This window comes from Pygocentrus nattereri, chromosome 1 (assembly GCF_015220715.1).
Source record: "Pygocentrus nattereri isolate fPygNat1 chromosome 1, fPygNat1.pri, whole genome shotgun sequence".
Taxonomy (NCBI): domain Eukaryota; kingdom Metazoa; phylum Chordata; class Actinopteri; order Characiformes; family Serrasalmidae; genus Pygocentrus; species Pygocentrus nattereri.
Genome location: NC_051211.1, coordinates 49,148,320 through 49,165,208, shown reverse-complemented (window position 1 = coordinate 49,165,208; position 16,889 = coordinate 49,148,320). Strand labels below are relative to the sequence as shown.

General features: G+C 41.9%; 1 protein-coding gene across 6 annotated transcripts; it reads right to left on the bottom strand.

Moving 5' to 3' along the window:
• Positions 1–190: 190 nt before the first annotated feature.
• On the bottom strand, positions 191–16,553 carry dmtf1 (cyclin D binding myb-like transcription factor 1). Of its 6 annotated transcripts, none has more exons than XM_037538259.1 (18): positions 16,453–16,512; positions 14,122–14,276; positions 13,678–13,790; positions 13,347–13,469; positions 11,917–12,005; positions 11,710–11,809; positions 11,481–11,557; positions 10,189–10,346; positions 10,041–10,073; positions 9,817–9,926; positions 5,873–6,101; positions 5,560–5,711; positions 3,883–4,035; positions 3,712–3,797; positions 3,235–3,393; positions 2,883–3,095; positions 1,107–1,239; positions 191–1,017 (listed from the first exon to the last, which is right to left on the bottom strand). In XM_037538259.1, exons 3-18 carry the CDS (start codon positions 13,781–13,783, stop codon positions 980–982), a joined length of 1,959 nt encoding a protein of 652 aa, XP_037394156.1. In that variant the 5' UTR covers positions 13,784–13,790; positions 14,122–14,276; positions 16,453–16,512; the 3' UTR covers positions 191–979. The 6 variants fall into 6 exon arrangements, with proteins under 6 accessions (XP_037394156.1, XP_037394175.1, XP_017554427.1 ...); XM_037538278.1 differs by lacking the exon at positions 16,453–16,512 and adding an exon at positions 14,388–14,814; XM_017698938.2 differs by lacking the exon at positions 16,453–16,512 and adding an exon at positions 14,388–14,814 and having other exon boundaries at positions 14,195–14,276.
• Positions 16,554–16,889: the final 336 nt, after the last annotated feature.

The following is a 16,889-nucleotide window of genomic DNA, read 5'->3' as shown; positions in this document are numbered from 1 at the left end:
AATTGGGGACCCCTGATGAAGATAAAAGCTCTAATGAAGCCTGCGCTCTCATAGCATATGGGGGCAGTTGAGGTGACAGACTGGAGAGTTCAGTGTGAGCTCTTCCGACCTAGCATGGAGCAGGACCTAGCAGGAGAAACCTAAATGTGGAAAATCTAAGCATCCCCTAAAACACAAAGGCAACCTAACACATGGTGAATAACAGTTTGTTTATTCAATAAATAAACACAAACGCAGAAACTCACATACAAAAGAAAACGTTACCCTTTTATAAATTAACAGCTGTCCAGACTTGCACACGTTTAGAGTTTGGCTAACATCCTGGTACTACACCCGAACATGGAACCAGTGCATCTTGACAAAGTTCATAAAACAGGAATAATAAGTGGGAGAACCGTAATCGGAAATACATTAAAATAGTTATATTCCAAAACAGTGTAAGAATTTATGTTTAAATGAATAAAAAAAGTGTTCTACGGTTGTACCTTCATGTCCAATTCGACTGAATTATGACAAATGTACAGATACTATACTGCTGAACAGATTAATAGAAGTATGCATACAAGTAACCTGTTTGTACGTTTGCCCCACAGTCTTACTCGTGACGGGAGAATTGGCTCATAATGTTTAAAAACAGTCAGTTTGTGACACCCAACACCCTTTCATGGGTAACGGAATCAGGTGTGGCTAATGCAGTAATGCATAAGGCTGTATGAAATCGAGGTTTATCTATTTCAATTCAACAGCTTACCATATTCGTCTCCTACCTGGGCACATGGCCAGTGGAAAGCTAAAAAGCCTTTAGCACTTAATGCTTGCCAACTACAACATTTCTACACTGGCAGGATGTTTTAAGAATGGCAGATTGCTCATCCAGAAACAATATGCTGTGTTCTCCTGCACTGGACTGGCATTGTAACCGATCTATGGCTCTATTTCATAACGCTCACCACACAGCTCTTCACGCCAAGAGAAGCTCTTAGTCCGAGCCTTCTTCCTGGTTCTGCAGAATGGGATCTGAGGGGCGCAAACAGAATGAAAACATCAAGAAAAGCAGCGTTAGTTGAAACTTTCCTGGTCGCTCAAAAGCGGCTACGGACGCTCACCTGTCAGCGTTCCAACAGGAAGGACGGAGTCTGTGGTGATGTCGCTGCTTGGGATGAAGCTGCTAGGAGATGGGATAAGCACTGCACCATCGCCTATTCCAGAATTGCCCTCTTTCACTTTAGATCCCTGAGCCTGGCAAGAGAGAATGGGACAGAATTGCTGTTAACAGAACAATGGAACTGGGATTTAATAGATAGATAGATAGATAGATAGATAGATAGATAGATAGATAGATAGATAGATAGATAGATAGATAGATAGATAGATAGATAGATAGATAGATAGATCAGACGGCTGGATGGATGGATAGATAGATAGATAGAGACAGATAGACACACAGTAACAACTGACTCACAGCAATTGAACTCTGTATTACTGCGCTAAATCATGAAGTTTCGCGCTGTTAATGTAATAATTTTCGACTGTAATATTGCTCACATGGACCACCGTGTGTACTGATGAAGTAAGAACACGGTTCTGTTTAAACTGAGGGGTTGACTAAACTAAACTAAACTGAACTAAAACTAGGCTGATTAGCTACTGTAGCCAGCAGGCTAAAAGAACCCCTCCATTAATATAACTGGGTTTGCATTAAAGTGCCATAAGCAGCAAAGGAAAAGTGACATACAATGCCACTAGCTTGGTGCTAAATAGGACTGGAAATTCTACAAAGGTGCTAATTTAAACTAGCACTGCTCTTACAGCGGAAATCTGGTGAACAAAACCTGCTTATAATGTCAAGGTTTTGTATTAAACACTGCTATATTGTGATTAGTTCGTTATTATATGACAAAAAGTTCTGAAGTTCAAAAAACGGCTGCAATGTCCAATAATGGGTGACCTCCCATATTTCTTGGCAACAATAATATTATCGTTATTGTTGTATGTTAACAGATTTTATCATATTTTATGTGGTTTGCCGTTTTATAAAAGCAATAAGCCATGTGAAGCCTTTCATTCCAGTGATTGTATCACAACTAACATGGACCACTGAATGCAGATGAAGTAAAGGATCTGGTTCTCTTTAAACAGAGAAGTTGACAACTAAAACTAGGCTGATTAGCTACTTTACGTTAGCTACTAACAGGCTAAACGATCCCTCCATTAATATAACTTCACATAGCATCACACCCAGGCTGAATCTCAAAGGCTCCCTATATAGTGAGCTAGGTAAGATATGAAAGTGTGGCATATTGATATTGATGGGTATTGGTATCATGTTGATATCAGAAGAAAAAGCTGAAGGGAAAAACAAGAAAGAATCCAATGCAATTTTGTAACAAATCTGATCCCAACACTCTGGCCGATACCAATCTGATATTTCATCTAGTCCTTCTCCTTAATCTTTTCTACTACCCCACAGGAAGAAATACACAGCTAACATCATATCACACAGTGTGAGTGAGAACTATTTCAGGACAGATTTGTTACAAGATTGCACTGGATTCTTTCTTGTTTTTCCCTTCCCTTAAAGAAAAGTTGCATTGTGTCTCTCTGGAAATTCTATACAAGAATCAATTACACAAATATGCAACTATAACTGCTTATAATCTCTTTTCTTTTCTAAGCATGAGGAAGCACATCGAAACTGTCGGTGGTAACTCACCACATGCTACAGATGCATCAGACAGAGATTAGGTTGGAAAAAGTGCTGCTGTATTCCTTTAACAGCCCAATGCTACTCAGTAGAATTCTGTGACAAAATAAGACGTACAGCACTGCACTGAATGAGGCTCCAGGGAAGATTACCAAACTTGCTTGTCCATCTGTCATACCTTGTCTGCTATGGCTTTTGAGCTTGGCTCACTAGACTCCCCCTCCTGCTTTGAGTGTTCTGTGCTCTCAGCAGTCTCCTCGTTGGCCAAGTCCTGCTCCGCGGCCAACTCTGATTGGTTGAGAGGGTCGGCGAGGTCCTCCGAGGTCACAGTTTGGATGATGATGCCAGGGTGAGACATCTGCACTGTAACGTTCTCACTCAGACTGTCCGCCTGACGGTTGGCAGAGTGTTTGTGAGGGAGAGACCAGATAAAAACATAACTAATTCATTAACTAATTAAATCTTTAATTATTGCTAATTTATTTGTGCTAATATACGTGTCAAGTACACGTGCACTCAAACACACTCACAGAGAGACTGTGTAAGATGATTTGGTCTGGCGAGCCTGGCGACGATGCAGCGGTGAGTGTCACAGTGGGATTAGCCGTGAGTGTGAGGGGGAGGCTCTGATTGGACCCCGTCTGCAGGAAATAGGTACCGGGAGTGCCCGTGGGCTGCAAGTGGAAGGACTGCACAGGAGGAGAAAAGAAAGAAAATCAAACACTTAAACATGATCTTCATCTGAATCAAAACGGCACCATGATGCTTCTCATTGCTGTCCTAACATAAGCACCACCTTCAAAATGCTGCTTCACGAAGGAAAGACTGTATTTCCTTAATTTGAGTTAATGGAACAAAAGTTTGGACCATTTCTGTTGGGCCACTTGTTAGGAAATGTTCATACCAAAAACCGCTGGCCTTCTCAAAGTAACAAAACGAAAGAAGTTGATGTTTTATTATGACAGCGGCCGAGCGACAGCATGCATGGTAATACTTGTGCCACTCACTGGTAGCAGTTCAAAGGCTTGCAGAGCTCCAGAGTTCAGCGTGATTGTCCCACTTTCAGAGGTACCACTCGCACTGTCTGAAGAAGCTAAAACACACAAGAGGCCCAAGTTAAAGACATACACCTACAAGAGTTTGTGTTTCCACATGGTGCATTACAAATTTGTACATACAGACATGTGTGATCTGCACAGGGATCTGGACGGGGATTTGCAGTGCCGTGACTGGGCTGGGAGAGGAGTTAGCAGAGCGAGAGCCCACCACCACCACCTTATTCCCTGTAGACGACGGAGCCTCCACAACATCCTGCAGTCCTTTCAACAAGACTTCATACAGACATAGACAGAGAACTAGATGAACATCTCAAGCTGGAATGAGAGTTCTGAGAGCATAACACTGCTGTCGGAACAAAACCTTGTATCCAAAATGGGAACTTTACAGGAGAAGGAAAAAACACACTTGACTTTTAATGTAAGTCAATGGAACCAGACTTTTTTCCAAGTTATTTTGGGCCGTTTCTTTTGGCCCATTCATCATGAAATTTACAGACCATGTAAAGAATGACAGGCATTTTCAAAATATGTCAAAAACTGAAAAACAACAAAAATGGAGATACAAGGTTTTGTTCTGACAGCAGCATAGGGAAGTTCTGTCAGAAGTTCTTCTTTTGAATTTTTTATTTTCAGAGTTACGATTACGTAAGTGAGAAAAATGACTGCATTAATACATGGTCTTTCTTGATGTGATGAGCAGGCTTTGCCTTAGTAAAGCGTTTTTTTGCCCTGTAAGTGGTTTAAAAACTAGAGAGCTCTGAGTGCTGACATCACAACAAATGGTAAGATGTGTGAAGTGTGGCCTTCTTCCCAAGCAAATACTTTTTTTCAGTTGCTCCTTCAGTTATAAAGTTTTTTTCAAATCTAAAACTAAAATATTTTTGATGTAAAGGAGAATTCCACCAGCTTTTTTTAAATTCTGCATAATGAAATCAATATGATGTTCATTCAAATCATTCAGAGTGGTTTGATGTACAATGTTCCATTCTAGATAAACGACCTTGGCGGTGGTGCCTCTAAAAGCTCCCTCACAGAAAGTTGAAAACACAAAGTGGTTATGAATACATTGCCTGATGCCTGAGACACTGTTTTACAATAGTTCTGAGGTCAGCTTTTTGGCTAAAATATAGCCTTTTTTTATATACTATTCATGGTGGAGATAAAACGCACATTATAGGGCAAAACAGTCCCCAAAGAAAATGTATTCTTTCACATTTACCACTATTTTACCAGCATCACCATGTGGGGTCACTGGTGGTTTTTGATAGTGAATAAAATGGTTGTACTTGTGTTGTAGACATCACACCACTATCATCACCAGCCTGAGTCAATAAGTTTATCTAAAATTAAGCATATCACATCAAGCCACTCCCCAGCCGGGCGACCACGGTCCTCTCTGTGTGGAGTTTGCATGTTCTCCCCGTGTCTGTATGGGTTTCCTCCAGGTTCTCCGGTTTCCCCCCACAGTCCAAAGATGCGCAGTCAGGCCATTTGGACATGCTAAACTCCCCCTAGTGTGTGAATGAGACTGCCCTGTGATGGACTGGCAGCCTATCCAGGGTGTATCCTGCCTTTCGCCCAATGATAGCTGGGATAGGCTCCAGCACCCCCCCACAACCCAGAAGGAGAAGCGGCTAAGAAGATGGGTGAAGACATCAAGCCACTCTAAACTCGACTTTGTTTACATTTATGAATTATGCAGAAATTTACAAACACTGGTGGCAACAAAAGAAAATTTGTTCATTTATAGTCATCAAACTTGTGAAAGGTAACAAAGCTGATTTTTGACAGGCTTACCAGCAAAGGGAAGTTCTTTGTGATTGGCCACTTGTCTTTTAATGGTCCACCATTTGCTGCGGAGCCACTGAGGTGAGCGAACGCTGCTCCACCCCTCAGCCAGGAGATCCCAGTTAATGTCATTCTCATCTTCCACTTCAAGCTCAAATATCCTGCACAAAATATACAAACCAATTACTTTAACTTTCATCCACCACTGGTCATTCTGCTCACATTCACCCACGGTCATCCTCTAACGGACACCTTAATTAGTTAACCAAAAACACATCTAGCTGACTGCATCAAATGTATACTGTCATATACTCACACATACCTATGGATAAGGTTGATGTCATCCTCTTTGGTCCATTCTGTGCCTCCACTCTGTTTCCAATTCAGGTAGTTGAGCCATTTAGAGCGGCACTGCTTCTCTGAGCGCGTGCCGACCATATCGGCCACAGACGCCCACGAAACACCCTGAGTCACCACGTCACCCGCTTTAGTGCCTGTCAGTTCATGCACCACCTCCGCCAACCTCCTCTCCTCTTCTTCTGTCCATTTACCTGACAGAGAAAGAGGATAAGAATGAATGAATGAAGCGAATGATGCGGATGTTTAATTAGCTCCCTTATCACCTTAATCTTCAAACCAAGATTTAAGGGGGAATTCCAATTATTTTATCTGCATACTTCGATTATTAAGATGCAAACAAAGTCATCCAGAGCGGTCTGGTGTGAAATACTCTTTTCACAGTGGTGGTGATGGGATCCAGACATTCGAGGAGTTTAAAGAAAGCTCCATCTCAGAAAGTTACTACATTAAAATGGCTATGAATCCACTGCCTGATACCCGAGATGCTGTTTTATGATAGTTTTGAGAAAAAGGTTTGACCTACATTCATGGCAGAGGTACATACAGGGTGCTGTAAGGCATAATCGTTTACAAATAAAAACATTTCTTCAGATTTACCACTATTATACCATCAACATTACATTTCTAAAAACTCAGCAGTCACATGTAGGTTCACTGGTCATTTTGAGTAATAAAGAAAATGGCTATATCTGTGTTGTAGACATTGTGATCCCTGTTTCTTGCAACTAGAGTTTATAAGTTTCCTTAAAATGCATTTTTTAACATCTGCTGTAAAAACTATTATTAAGATGTAAACAAAGTCATCCAGAGTGGTCTGGTGTGAAATACTCTTTTCACAGTGGTGGTGATGGGAACCAGACATTTGAGGAGTTTAAAGAAAGCTCCATCTCAGAAAGTTACTACATTAAAATGGCTATGAATCCACTGCCTGATACCCTGATAAGCAGTTTACTCAAACAACAGCTGGTGAAAACATCTTCCAAAAAAGAGATATACACCAATCAGGCATAACATTCTGACCACCTCCTTGTTTCTACACTCAATGTCCATTTTATCAGCTCCACTTACTCTATAGGGTCACTTTGTAGTTCTACAGTTACAGACTGTAGTCCATCTGTTTCTCTGATACTTTGTTACCTCCTTTTACCCTGTTCTTCAGCAGTCAGGACCCCCATGGACCCTCACTGAGCAGATACTATTTAGGTGGTGGATCATTCTCAGCACTGCAGTAACACTGACATGGTGGCGGGAGATTTTAAACACCTCAGTGTCACTGCCACCAACCAAAAATATCCAGCCAGCAGCGTCCTCTGGGCAGCATCCTGTGACCACTGCTGAAGAACAAGAGAATGAACGAGAGAAAAACTGCAGCAGCAGATGAGCTGTTGTCTCTGACTTTACATCTACATGGTGGACTGACAAGGTAGGATAATATGTAATAGATTGGACAGTGAGAGGACACCGTGTTTAAAGACTCCAGCAGCACTGCTGTGTCTGATCCACTCGTATCAGCACAACACACACTAACACACCACCACCACGTGAGTGTTACTGCAGCACTGAGAATGATCCACCACCCAATTAGTACCTAATTGTAGAACTACAAAGTTCACCTGTATAGTAAGTGGAGCTGATAAAATAGACAATGAGTGTAGAAACAAGGAGGTGGTCATGATGTTATGCCTGATTGGTGTACATACAAATTATTAGGACACTACACAGGTATGTGTCTTTGATTGGTTACAAAATTGGTAGACAAAGAAATTCACGTTTATTGGTCACTTCCATGGCCACAGGTGTATAAACCCAAGCCCCAGACTGCTTCTACAGACATTAGAGAAAGAATGGGTCGCTCTCAGGAGCTCAGCGAATTCCAGCATGGTACCGTGATCGGACGCCACCTGTGCACCTTGGATGCAACCTTAGCTCAAGAACAGAGCAGAGAGCTTCATGGAATGGGTTTCCATGGCCGAGCAGCTGCATCCAAGCCTTATATCACCAAGCGCAGTGCAAAGCGTCGAATGCAGTGGCTGAAAGCACCACCACTGGACTGTTATGGGATGGCGGGGAGGCGGACCCAAGTGCAGAAATGAAAACCACTGAGAAAGAGGACTAGATCAATCTGTTGTGGCAAAGGAGTGTGTGTTTGGGACATTGCGATTGAAGTGACCCGGAGCCAGGCTCAAACCTCCGCTGTACTGATCGGAGTTACCACAGGTGACAATGGGTAAAGCACCTCAAGGAGGGGGAAACGAAAAGGCGGGAAACGTCAAATAAAAGAGACAGCATGCTGAAACAAAAGCTGAACTAGAAAGGTAAAATAAAAGAAAGAGAAAACGAAATACACCTCCTCTGTAAGAACGAAGGGAAGGTAGACTTTGGGCTGTTTGCTCTTGGTGGAGACAGTTTATTCTTTGTAGCCCTTTCTTTTCTTTAGTTCTGAGGCAATTTCTTTTCTCAGCCCTCTTTTCTTTTCTTTAGTTCTGAGGCAATTTCTTTTCTCAGCCCTCTTTTCTTTTCTTTAGTTCTGAGGCAATTTCTTTTCTCGTCCCTCTTTTCTTTTCTTTAGTTCTGAGGCAATTTCTTTTCTCAACCCTCTTTTCTTTTCTTTAGTTCTGAGGCAATTTCTTTTCTCAGCCCTCTTTTCTTTTCTTTAGTTCTGAGGCAATTTCTTTTCTCAGCCCTCTTTTCTTTTCTTTAATTCTGAGGCAATTTCTTTTCTCAGCCCTCTTTTCTTTTCTTTAATTCTGAGGCAATTTCTTTTCTCAGCCCTCTTTTCTTCTCTTTAGTCTTGAGGCAATTTCTTTTCTCGTCCCTCTTTTCTTCTCTCTTTGGTCTTGAGGCAATTTCTTTTCTCATTCCTCTTTTCTTTAACGACACCAAGTACCAGTCACCCCTCTAGAAAGGTGTGACAAACGCTACTGTTTGCCACAGCCTTAAGTAGAGGAGCCCACAGGTGTGTCGGATTAGACCTAATCAGCCCGAGGGCTTCTGGGAAGTGGAGTTCCCTGAAGTTATGGTCCCTTGCTGTTGTCGCCCACTGCTGGCAGCAGGTGGTGCAGGCTGGACACCTTGCTCTTGTTGCCCTCTGCTGGCAGCATGCGGACCCTTACAAGAGCAGTGGAGATGTGTTCTCTGGAGTGACGAATCACGCTTCTCCATCTGGCAATCTGGTGGACGAATCTGAGTTTGGTGGTTGCCAGGAGAACGGCACTTGACTGACTGCATTGTGCCAAGTAAAGTTTGGTGGAGGGGGGATTATGGTGTGGGGTTGTTTTTCAGGAGTTGGGTTCGGCCCCTTAGTTCCAGTGAAAGGAACTCTTAATGCTTCAGCAGACCAAGAAATTTCGGACAATTTCATGCTCCCAACTTTGTGGGAACAGTTTGGGGACGGCCCCTTTCTGTTCCAACATGACTGCGCACCAGTGCACAAAGCAGGTCCATAAAGACATGGATGAGGGAGTTTGGTGTGGAAGAACTTGACTGGCCTGCACAGAGTCAAAGCTGTTATAGCTGCAAAGGGTGGGCCGACATCATATCACACCCTATGAATTAAGAATGGGATCTCACTCAAGTTCATATGCGTGTGAAGGCAGACTAGTGAATACTTTTGGCAATATATTGTACATGTTTTTCACTGAACAGCGACGATATGTCGAATAACTTATTGAGGAAGTTATCAACAACCACACATCAAAGCACACTTAATGGCTTAATTTAAATCGTAACCATTGGATTATGCACAACGTTTGGAAACAAATTCTCTTATAATAATTTGCCATTATGGGGGAAAAAGAACAGTATTTAACTGATTATTAAGTATAATGTCTGATTTCAGTGAATCTGCAAGCTTTGGCCATTTAACTGATGGTAAAAAATTCAAGCATAAATTAGGCTTATTCTGACCTGTATTGCAGGTGTCCTTCATGAGTCTACAGCGGTCCTTCACTGATGAGGCACTGCGGCCAAGAGCTGCTCCAATGGTGGCCCAGTCGTTTCCATGCTTCTGTCTGAGGCTGCCCAAACACAAACACATCCAACACTGATCGAGACATACATAACTACATACATGCTTAAATAAATCAATTAAAATCAATACATTTTATGCAGGCCAAAACAACTGGACTCACTCTTTCAGTTTTTCAATCTCCTCTTGAGTGTATCTGAAAACCAGGAAACGTTTTCTATGAATTTCCGATACACTTCAGAAAGTAAAGGTAGTGAATGTAACCTTGCAGTTACCATTAAAACACAGCACCTGCACACCTGTATACTTACTTGCCTACATGATTGCGATTGTCGTACATTCGCAGCACGCGTCGGTACACCGCGAAGAGAGGGCGATTCAAACCCCACGCAATACTGCGATAGAAATCCTTCCTCTCCTCTTTTGACATCTCAAAGATGATCTCTGTGGGGTCCTGGATCCCCCGGTTCTGCATCCAGGAGAACAGAGCGAAAATCTAACATGCTGTTGTTTGGGTCTTCACAAATTTCTCTGATTAAAACACATTTGCATTGCTTGCAGGTGCTTTTTACCATGCACCATAAAAGTTGATGATGGGTACAGCACTATACCAGCTACAAAAAAAAAATGCACCAAACATTATGGACTGGTTTCCTGGACACAAATTAAGCCTAGTTTAGGACTAAACTGTACTGTCAATAGTGAATTACCACTGTGTCTAGGATTACTGATTTATTATGCATAACCATGTTACATTTTTGTACAGGTGTAGGAACAGCATTAAAATGCAGTATGAGTGCAGTTACTTACTTCACATTATTTAAGTAAAAAAACCAACATAAATCAGCCAAAACAGAAACAATACATTATGAAATAATGGCAGTATAATAATTCAATGGTGCAGGTTTTGAGCGAAAATCAGCCAAGCAGCTATAATCTTGGCTGATTCTGACTGCGATCCTCTGTTATATCTGTCTTTTAAATATAAACACATTTTAAAGGCAGGGTCTAGATCAGAGGTCACTCACAGTCTGAGTCCGGACCCAGACACTGTCCTATGCAGACCTGGACCCATAACTAATAAACTATGGAGAATTATGTAATTCCGACGGGGTGGTCCTATTTTAATCAGCATAACTTTTCTGGTCATTATGGTACCAATTTAGTGGCCCGTGAGACTCACAGACCAAACACATGCGTTATAAATATCACACGTGGCGCCTCTCAGCCAATCAGATCTGTGCATTATGATGAGCACCGAGACTCGAGTGAGAGATGTACACTAAGGGGAGGGACGAGGTGAGACATTCAGTTGGAGAAGAAAGTGGGCCAGATTATTTTACATGTCGGGCTCTAAATAGAGAAAATTGACAATGTTGTTGAAATATCACTAAACTATTCTTTATTTGATTTGACATTCAGTTGTTGACTGTATAAGATGTTGATATTCCGACAAAAGGCTACTTCATTTTACAGGACATGGCACTGAATCATAATGCAGTCAGACTTTATGATGATCCAGATCTTTGCTTGAAGACATTTCTTCAACTGGACCTTACTGAATTTTAATAAAAGTCCTCTGGTCTAGATGAAGAGAGCTTACCTTGAGGTAGCTGTCTATGTTATTCATCAATATGTCAATCTCCTCCTTTGACCACATACCCTGTTTCCACTTGTGACCTGAGGAAGGAATGGCATCTCATCAGTGTATTTTGTGCGCATATTTTTTTACATGTGTGTTATTTCATGTAAAGCCCCTTAGAAACCTGCCACTATTGTTGTTTACAGAAAAAGACATTTTGGGAGCTTGTGTATGTATCACAGAGATGTACCTTTGTTCACTAGTGTGTCCTTGTCCTCTTTTGTGGTAAACCAGGCTTGACTAACTGCCGACACGTCACTGGTTTTCCGTGGGGAGGATGAGTTCTCGTCCTGTAAGCATATACACATATTACAGCACACAACATACACTTAACGTTTCAATAAAAGTTCTCAAAAGAACTATCTGGCTGAGGTACAGAGGCCTTGGCGGATGGTACCTGTGTTTCTTCGGTTTGCTGCTCTTCCAGCTCATCCTTCATCTCTGTAGCAGTCATTGTCACCTCAAAGCTCTCATCACTCTCTGAAACTGAAATATTTAATGATTAAATGTGTTGGCTTTGCTTTAAGTATGTGCTGGACAATTCAGGTGGGTGAAACAATTCAAATATAAACGATACAGTAAGATACTCAAGGACATTTTTTTATACAGTGCTGTGAAAATTATTTTCGCCTCACCTGATTTATTCTATTTTTTTTATTTGTCACGTTCAAATGTTTCAGATCATCCAACTAATTTTAAGATAAGACAAACACAACACGAGTAAACTCAAGATACAGTTTTTAAATGAATGTTCCATTTGCCGAAGATAAAGATCTATTTAAAAACTTATCACCCATGTGAAAAAGTAATTGCCCCCTAAACCTAACAACTGGTCATTTGCGATAACTTGCAAGGAGTCTTTTACATCGCTATGGAGGAATTTTGGCCCACTCTTCTCTGCAGAATTGTTTTGATACCGCTACTTTGGACATTTTTTGAGCATGAACTGCTTGTTTAAGGTCTTGTGTGTCTTTTGAGCCATTCAGAGATGGATTTGCTCGAATTCATGGTTCCATCAGCTATGACGAGTCATTCATGCCCCAGATCATCACACTACCACCACCATGTTTTACTGTTAGTTTGATGTTCTTATGGTTGAATGCACTGTTAGCTTGGCGCCAAATGTAACCGGACCCATGTCTTCCAAAAAGCTCCACTTTAACTCATTAGTCCTTAGAGTAATATTCCAAAAGTCTTGGGGGTCCTCTTGATGTCTTTTGGCAAATGCGAGCTGAGCTCCTGTGTTCTTTTGGGTCAGCAGTGGTTTGAGCCCTGCAGCTCTCCTACGGGTGACATTTTTGCCCAGTGTCTTTCTTACTGTGGAACTGCATACATTCGCTTTAACTGAGGCAAGTTAGGCCTACAGTTCTTTAGATGTGTGTCTGGGTTCTTTTGTGACCTCCTGGATGTGTTATCGATGCGCTCTTGGTGACATTCTGATAAGCTGGCCACTCCTGGGAAGGTTCATCACTGTTTCAAGTTTTCTTTATGCATGGATAATGGCGCTCACTGTGGTTCTCTGAAGTCTCTGAGCCTTAGCAATGGTTTTGTAATGCCTTCCAGAAAGTGGCATCATGCGCTGCTTTTTTGAGATCTTCTAACTTGCTTCACACTGCCAGACAGGTTCTTTTTAAGTGATGTTAGGATTCAACAGGTAAGTAGCCATGGGTATGGCTAGTGAAACTGAACCCAAAAGACAGTTGAATCTGTTTAACTGGTTGATTTAGTAGCTAAGGGGGCCATTACTTTTTCACATAGGGTCAGGCAGGGCTGAAACCCAGATTAACCACCCCTAGCTGCCCATGTTCATATTGTTAGTCTACTCACTTGGAAGTGCGAGCACAGAGTAGCCAGAGGGAGTAGCGGGGGAGTCTTCAGTCTCCTCTTTGGACAACCGCAGTCGTTTGGGAATAGATTCGGCTTCCTCATCCGACCCCAAGCCTCCATCATCTGCAAGTGCCATGTACAATCTATTACACCAAGCCATTCAATGTTCTGCAACCTCTCAGTGGTGCGATTCCATAGCTTTCACACCAAGAACTATAAGACACATTACACTTTCATGCACTTCAGCTGATTATCAAATACAAGAAGCACACAGAAGAAGTATTTAGTAGAAGGAACACACACACAAGTCTGCACCAACCACACCTCTCACCGTTCTGAGCGCAGTGCAGGATGATGTTGCCATCAGTGTCCTGGGTGAAAGTGACAGAATTGACTGAGTCCAGAGTCACGGCCCCCGAGACATCTCCTGTGTTCATGCTCAGCCTGAGGAAACACGACAAAACGGGCTTGACCTTGCATACATGCAGACTACAGCCTGTGAATATGGTGTCTGAACACTAACTTAAAGGGTCTGTATCATGGAAAACCAAGAATTTCCTATGGTATCTCCTATGCTTTTTAATATTATATAATATAATAAGGGAATTTGAAGCAATATGTAAACACTATTAAAGCGTACCATTCACAACTCTGCAAAGCTGCAAAAACAGCCTGTTTTCATTCTGTGATGTCAGGATAACCATTATTTTAATATACACCGATCAGGCACCTCCTTGTTTCTACGCTCATTGTCCATTTTATCAACTCCACTTACTCTATAGGTGCACTTTGTAGTTCTACAACTACAGACTGTAGTCCATCTGTTTACTTTGTTAGCCCTCTTTTACCCTGTTCTTCAGTGGTCAGGACCTCCATAGGTCTGACATGGATGATGCAATAGCCCTGACTCTGCACACTGCCCTCTCCCATCTGGACAAAAAGAACACATATGTGAGAATGCTTGTTTGTGGACTACAGCTCAGCATTGAACACCATTGTGCCCTCAAGGCTCGACAGGATCCTTCAGGATCTGGGTTTGACCTGTTCACTTTGCAGCTCATGGGCCGACGCCAGGTGGTAAGGATGGGCAACATCACCTCCTCCTCACTGACCCTTAACACTGGAGCTCCTCAGGGCTGTGTCCTCAGCCCTCTCTTGTATTCTCTGTACACCCATGACTCTTCAGCCAGACACAGCTGCAATGTCATCTTCAAATTTGCAGATTGTGGGCCTGATCTCCAATGACAATGAGGAAGCCAACAGAGAGGAGGTCAGCTTCCTGACTCATTGGTAAAGAACAACCTCTCTATATCTTTCTATCTTTAACCTTTCTATATCCATATTCTTTCCCCTGTGTACCTGTATCATTCATTTTTTTAACAACTGTACATATAGTTTTATTTCATACCTTACTACACATTGGAAACAGTGCTGTACTGGTATACGTGTATATATAAATACTATTTTGTGCGAAAGTCTTGGGCACCCAAGACACATTTTCAAAATCTATTAATTTGTGTAGTTTGTGTTTATTTGCTGAGAAAAGTGTTAATATTTGAATAAACAAAATGTATAGAATAGTAATTAACAATGATTATATATGTATATTATCATTTACATGTATATAATCATATAAATAATAAATAGTGATATGAAAATAGCGAAAAAAATATGGACCTAAGAAATTGTTACTTTTTATTGTTTATTTGAATTATGAATGTGACTTTATTCTAATGTATATTGTGATAAACTCACTGCTGAGCTAAACTGTTTAAAAATTTGCTTAGATGCCTAAAACTTTTCACACAGTACTGTGTGTGTGTGTGTGTGTGTGTGTGTGTATATATATATATATATATATACACATACACACACACACACACACACACACACACACACACATATACATACATATATATATATATATATGGTGAGTGAACATCTTAGGTATATAGCCCCCTTGTAATTTATTATATACACATATATAAACAAGGGGCTATGCACTCAAGATGTTCACTCACTTTCTCACCGTAAATGTGTTGTGACAAACATGATTTGATTGAAAGGAATCTGTTGTATTACTGCATGTAGTTTTTAGCAGAAACAGCTGAACTAAACTGCTGAATGTATTCTTATACACAATAAATACCACCCTTTGGAAACACATCACAATCGTTTATTCAGGATATTTCATATAAAAACAGCCCTGCAGCCCTGAGATAAACTCCAGTAACTATTTTCCTTTCATACCATCACTCTGCGCATGATCACAGATGCAAGAGCACAGCCAGGTTAGTTAGTTGGCTACAACAGCTCAGAGCATCTACACCAACATCCACTACTAATCCGGTGAACACGCCTATTAAACGCCTGACGGCTGACAGAGACGCGAACTAGAGTCAAGACTGTAGGGCTACTACGTCCTAACCTCACTGACGGCTTTAAACGAGGCTGAAGTTGGCTTTCTATTCCTTGTTCGAATGTTCCCGTTCCTCCTTAAATGGCGCAGCATTTAAGGTGGAACGGGAACATTCAATACAACTCGATGCTGTTCGAACCAGAGGAGGGTCTCAAACAAGAACCAAACAAGAACCAAACTACACAAACCGACCCAAACCCACTGCGTTAACAAAGTAAGTTAGTAGCTAATTAGGGAGCGTGTAAAAAGTGCCACAAAGTAACGTCAGCGTGATAAATCTAAAGTGTGTTTTACGTTATTTATATTATATTTAGGGCTCATTGTTTGAGGAATTTGTGCATAAAAACGAACTTTCAATTCGTCAAATTCGTGTTCGAAATTTCCCGGTCCACCTTAAACAGCGCAGCGCCAGAACTCAACCTAGGCAGCATTTAAGGTGGAACGAGGAAGTTGAACCAGGCGCCTGGCGAAAGAAGCCGACTTCGGCTCCGCTGCAGAGAAGGAAGAAAAAAACCCCAGACGCCATGTTCGTGTGGAAGTTAAGCTACGCGGTCCGGCTGCTGTGGAGGAGTTTAGCGCTGGAGGAGAGGAGCACGAGCTCAGGGAGGCGGCCGGCGGGGCCGGCGAGAGCGGCGCGGCTCTCCGCGGCGACACAAAGCGAATTTAGAGTTAGATCTGGGTACTTACTTCCTGTTTTGGGTCCGGGCACTTCACAGGGACCAGGATGGAGACAAGTGCCAGGATGGAGGAGCAGCACGGCGGAAACCAGCGCCGCTCACTTCCGATACAAATTTACACTGCCCCCCAAAAAAATTCCCCCACAGTGTGAACCAGCTCTAAAGCTCGGAACACCCCGCTGATAAATCTGAAATATGGTCACATAGGCACCCGTAAAAAGACCAGGCGTTTATTTTTTAACATGACCACGTAAGTGCTGCGCTCATTTCTGTAAGAATCAACGCTGGATATGTGAGGATTATCCCTAATAGACAGCGCGGTTATAATCAAATCAAGTCAAATTTATTTCTAGCGCTTTTTACAAATGATGTTGCCATAAAGCAGCTTCACAGAATTCCAGAAAAGACAGAGTTTTAACAAGAATGTAAACCCCCCCCCCCCCTTTT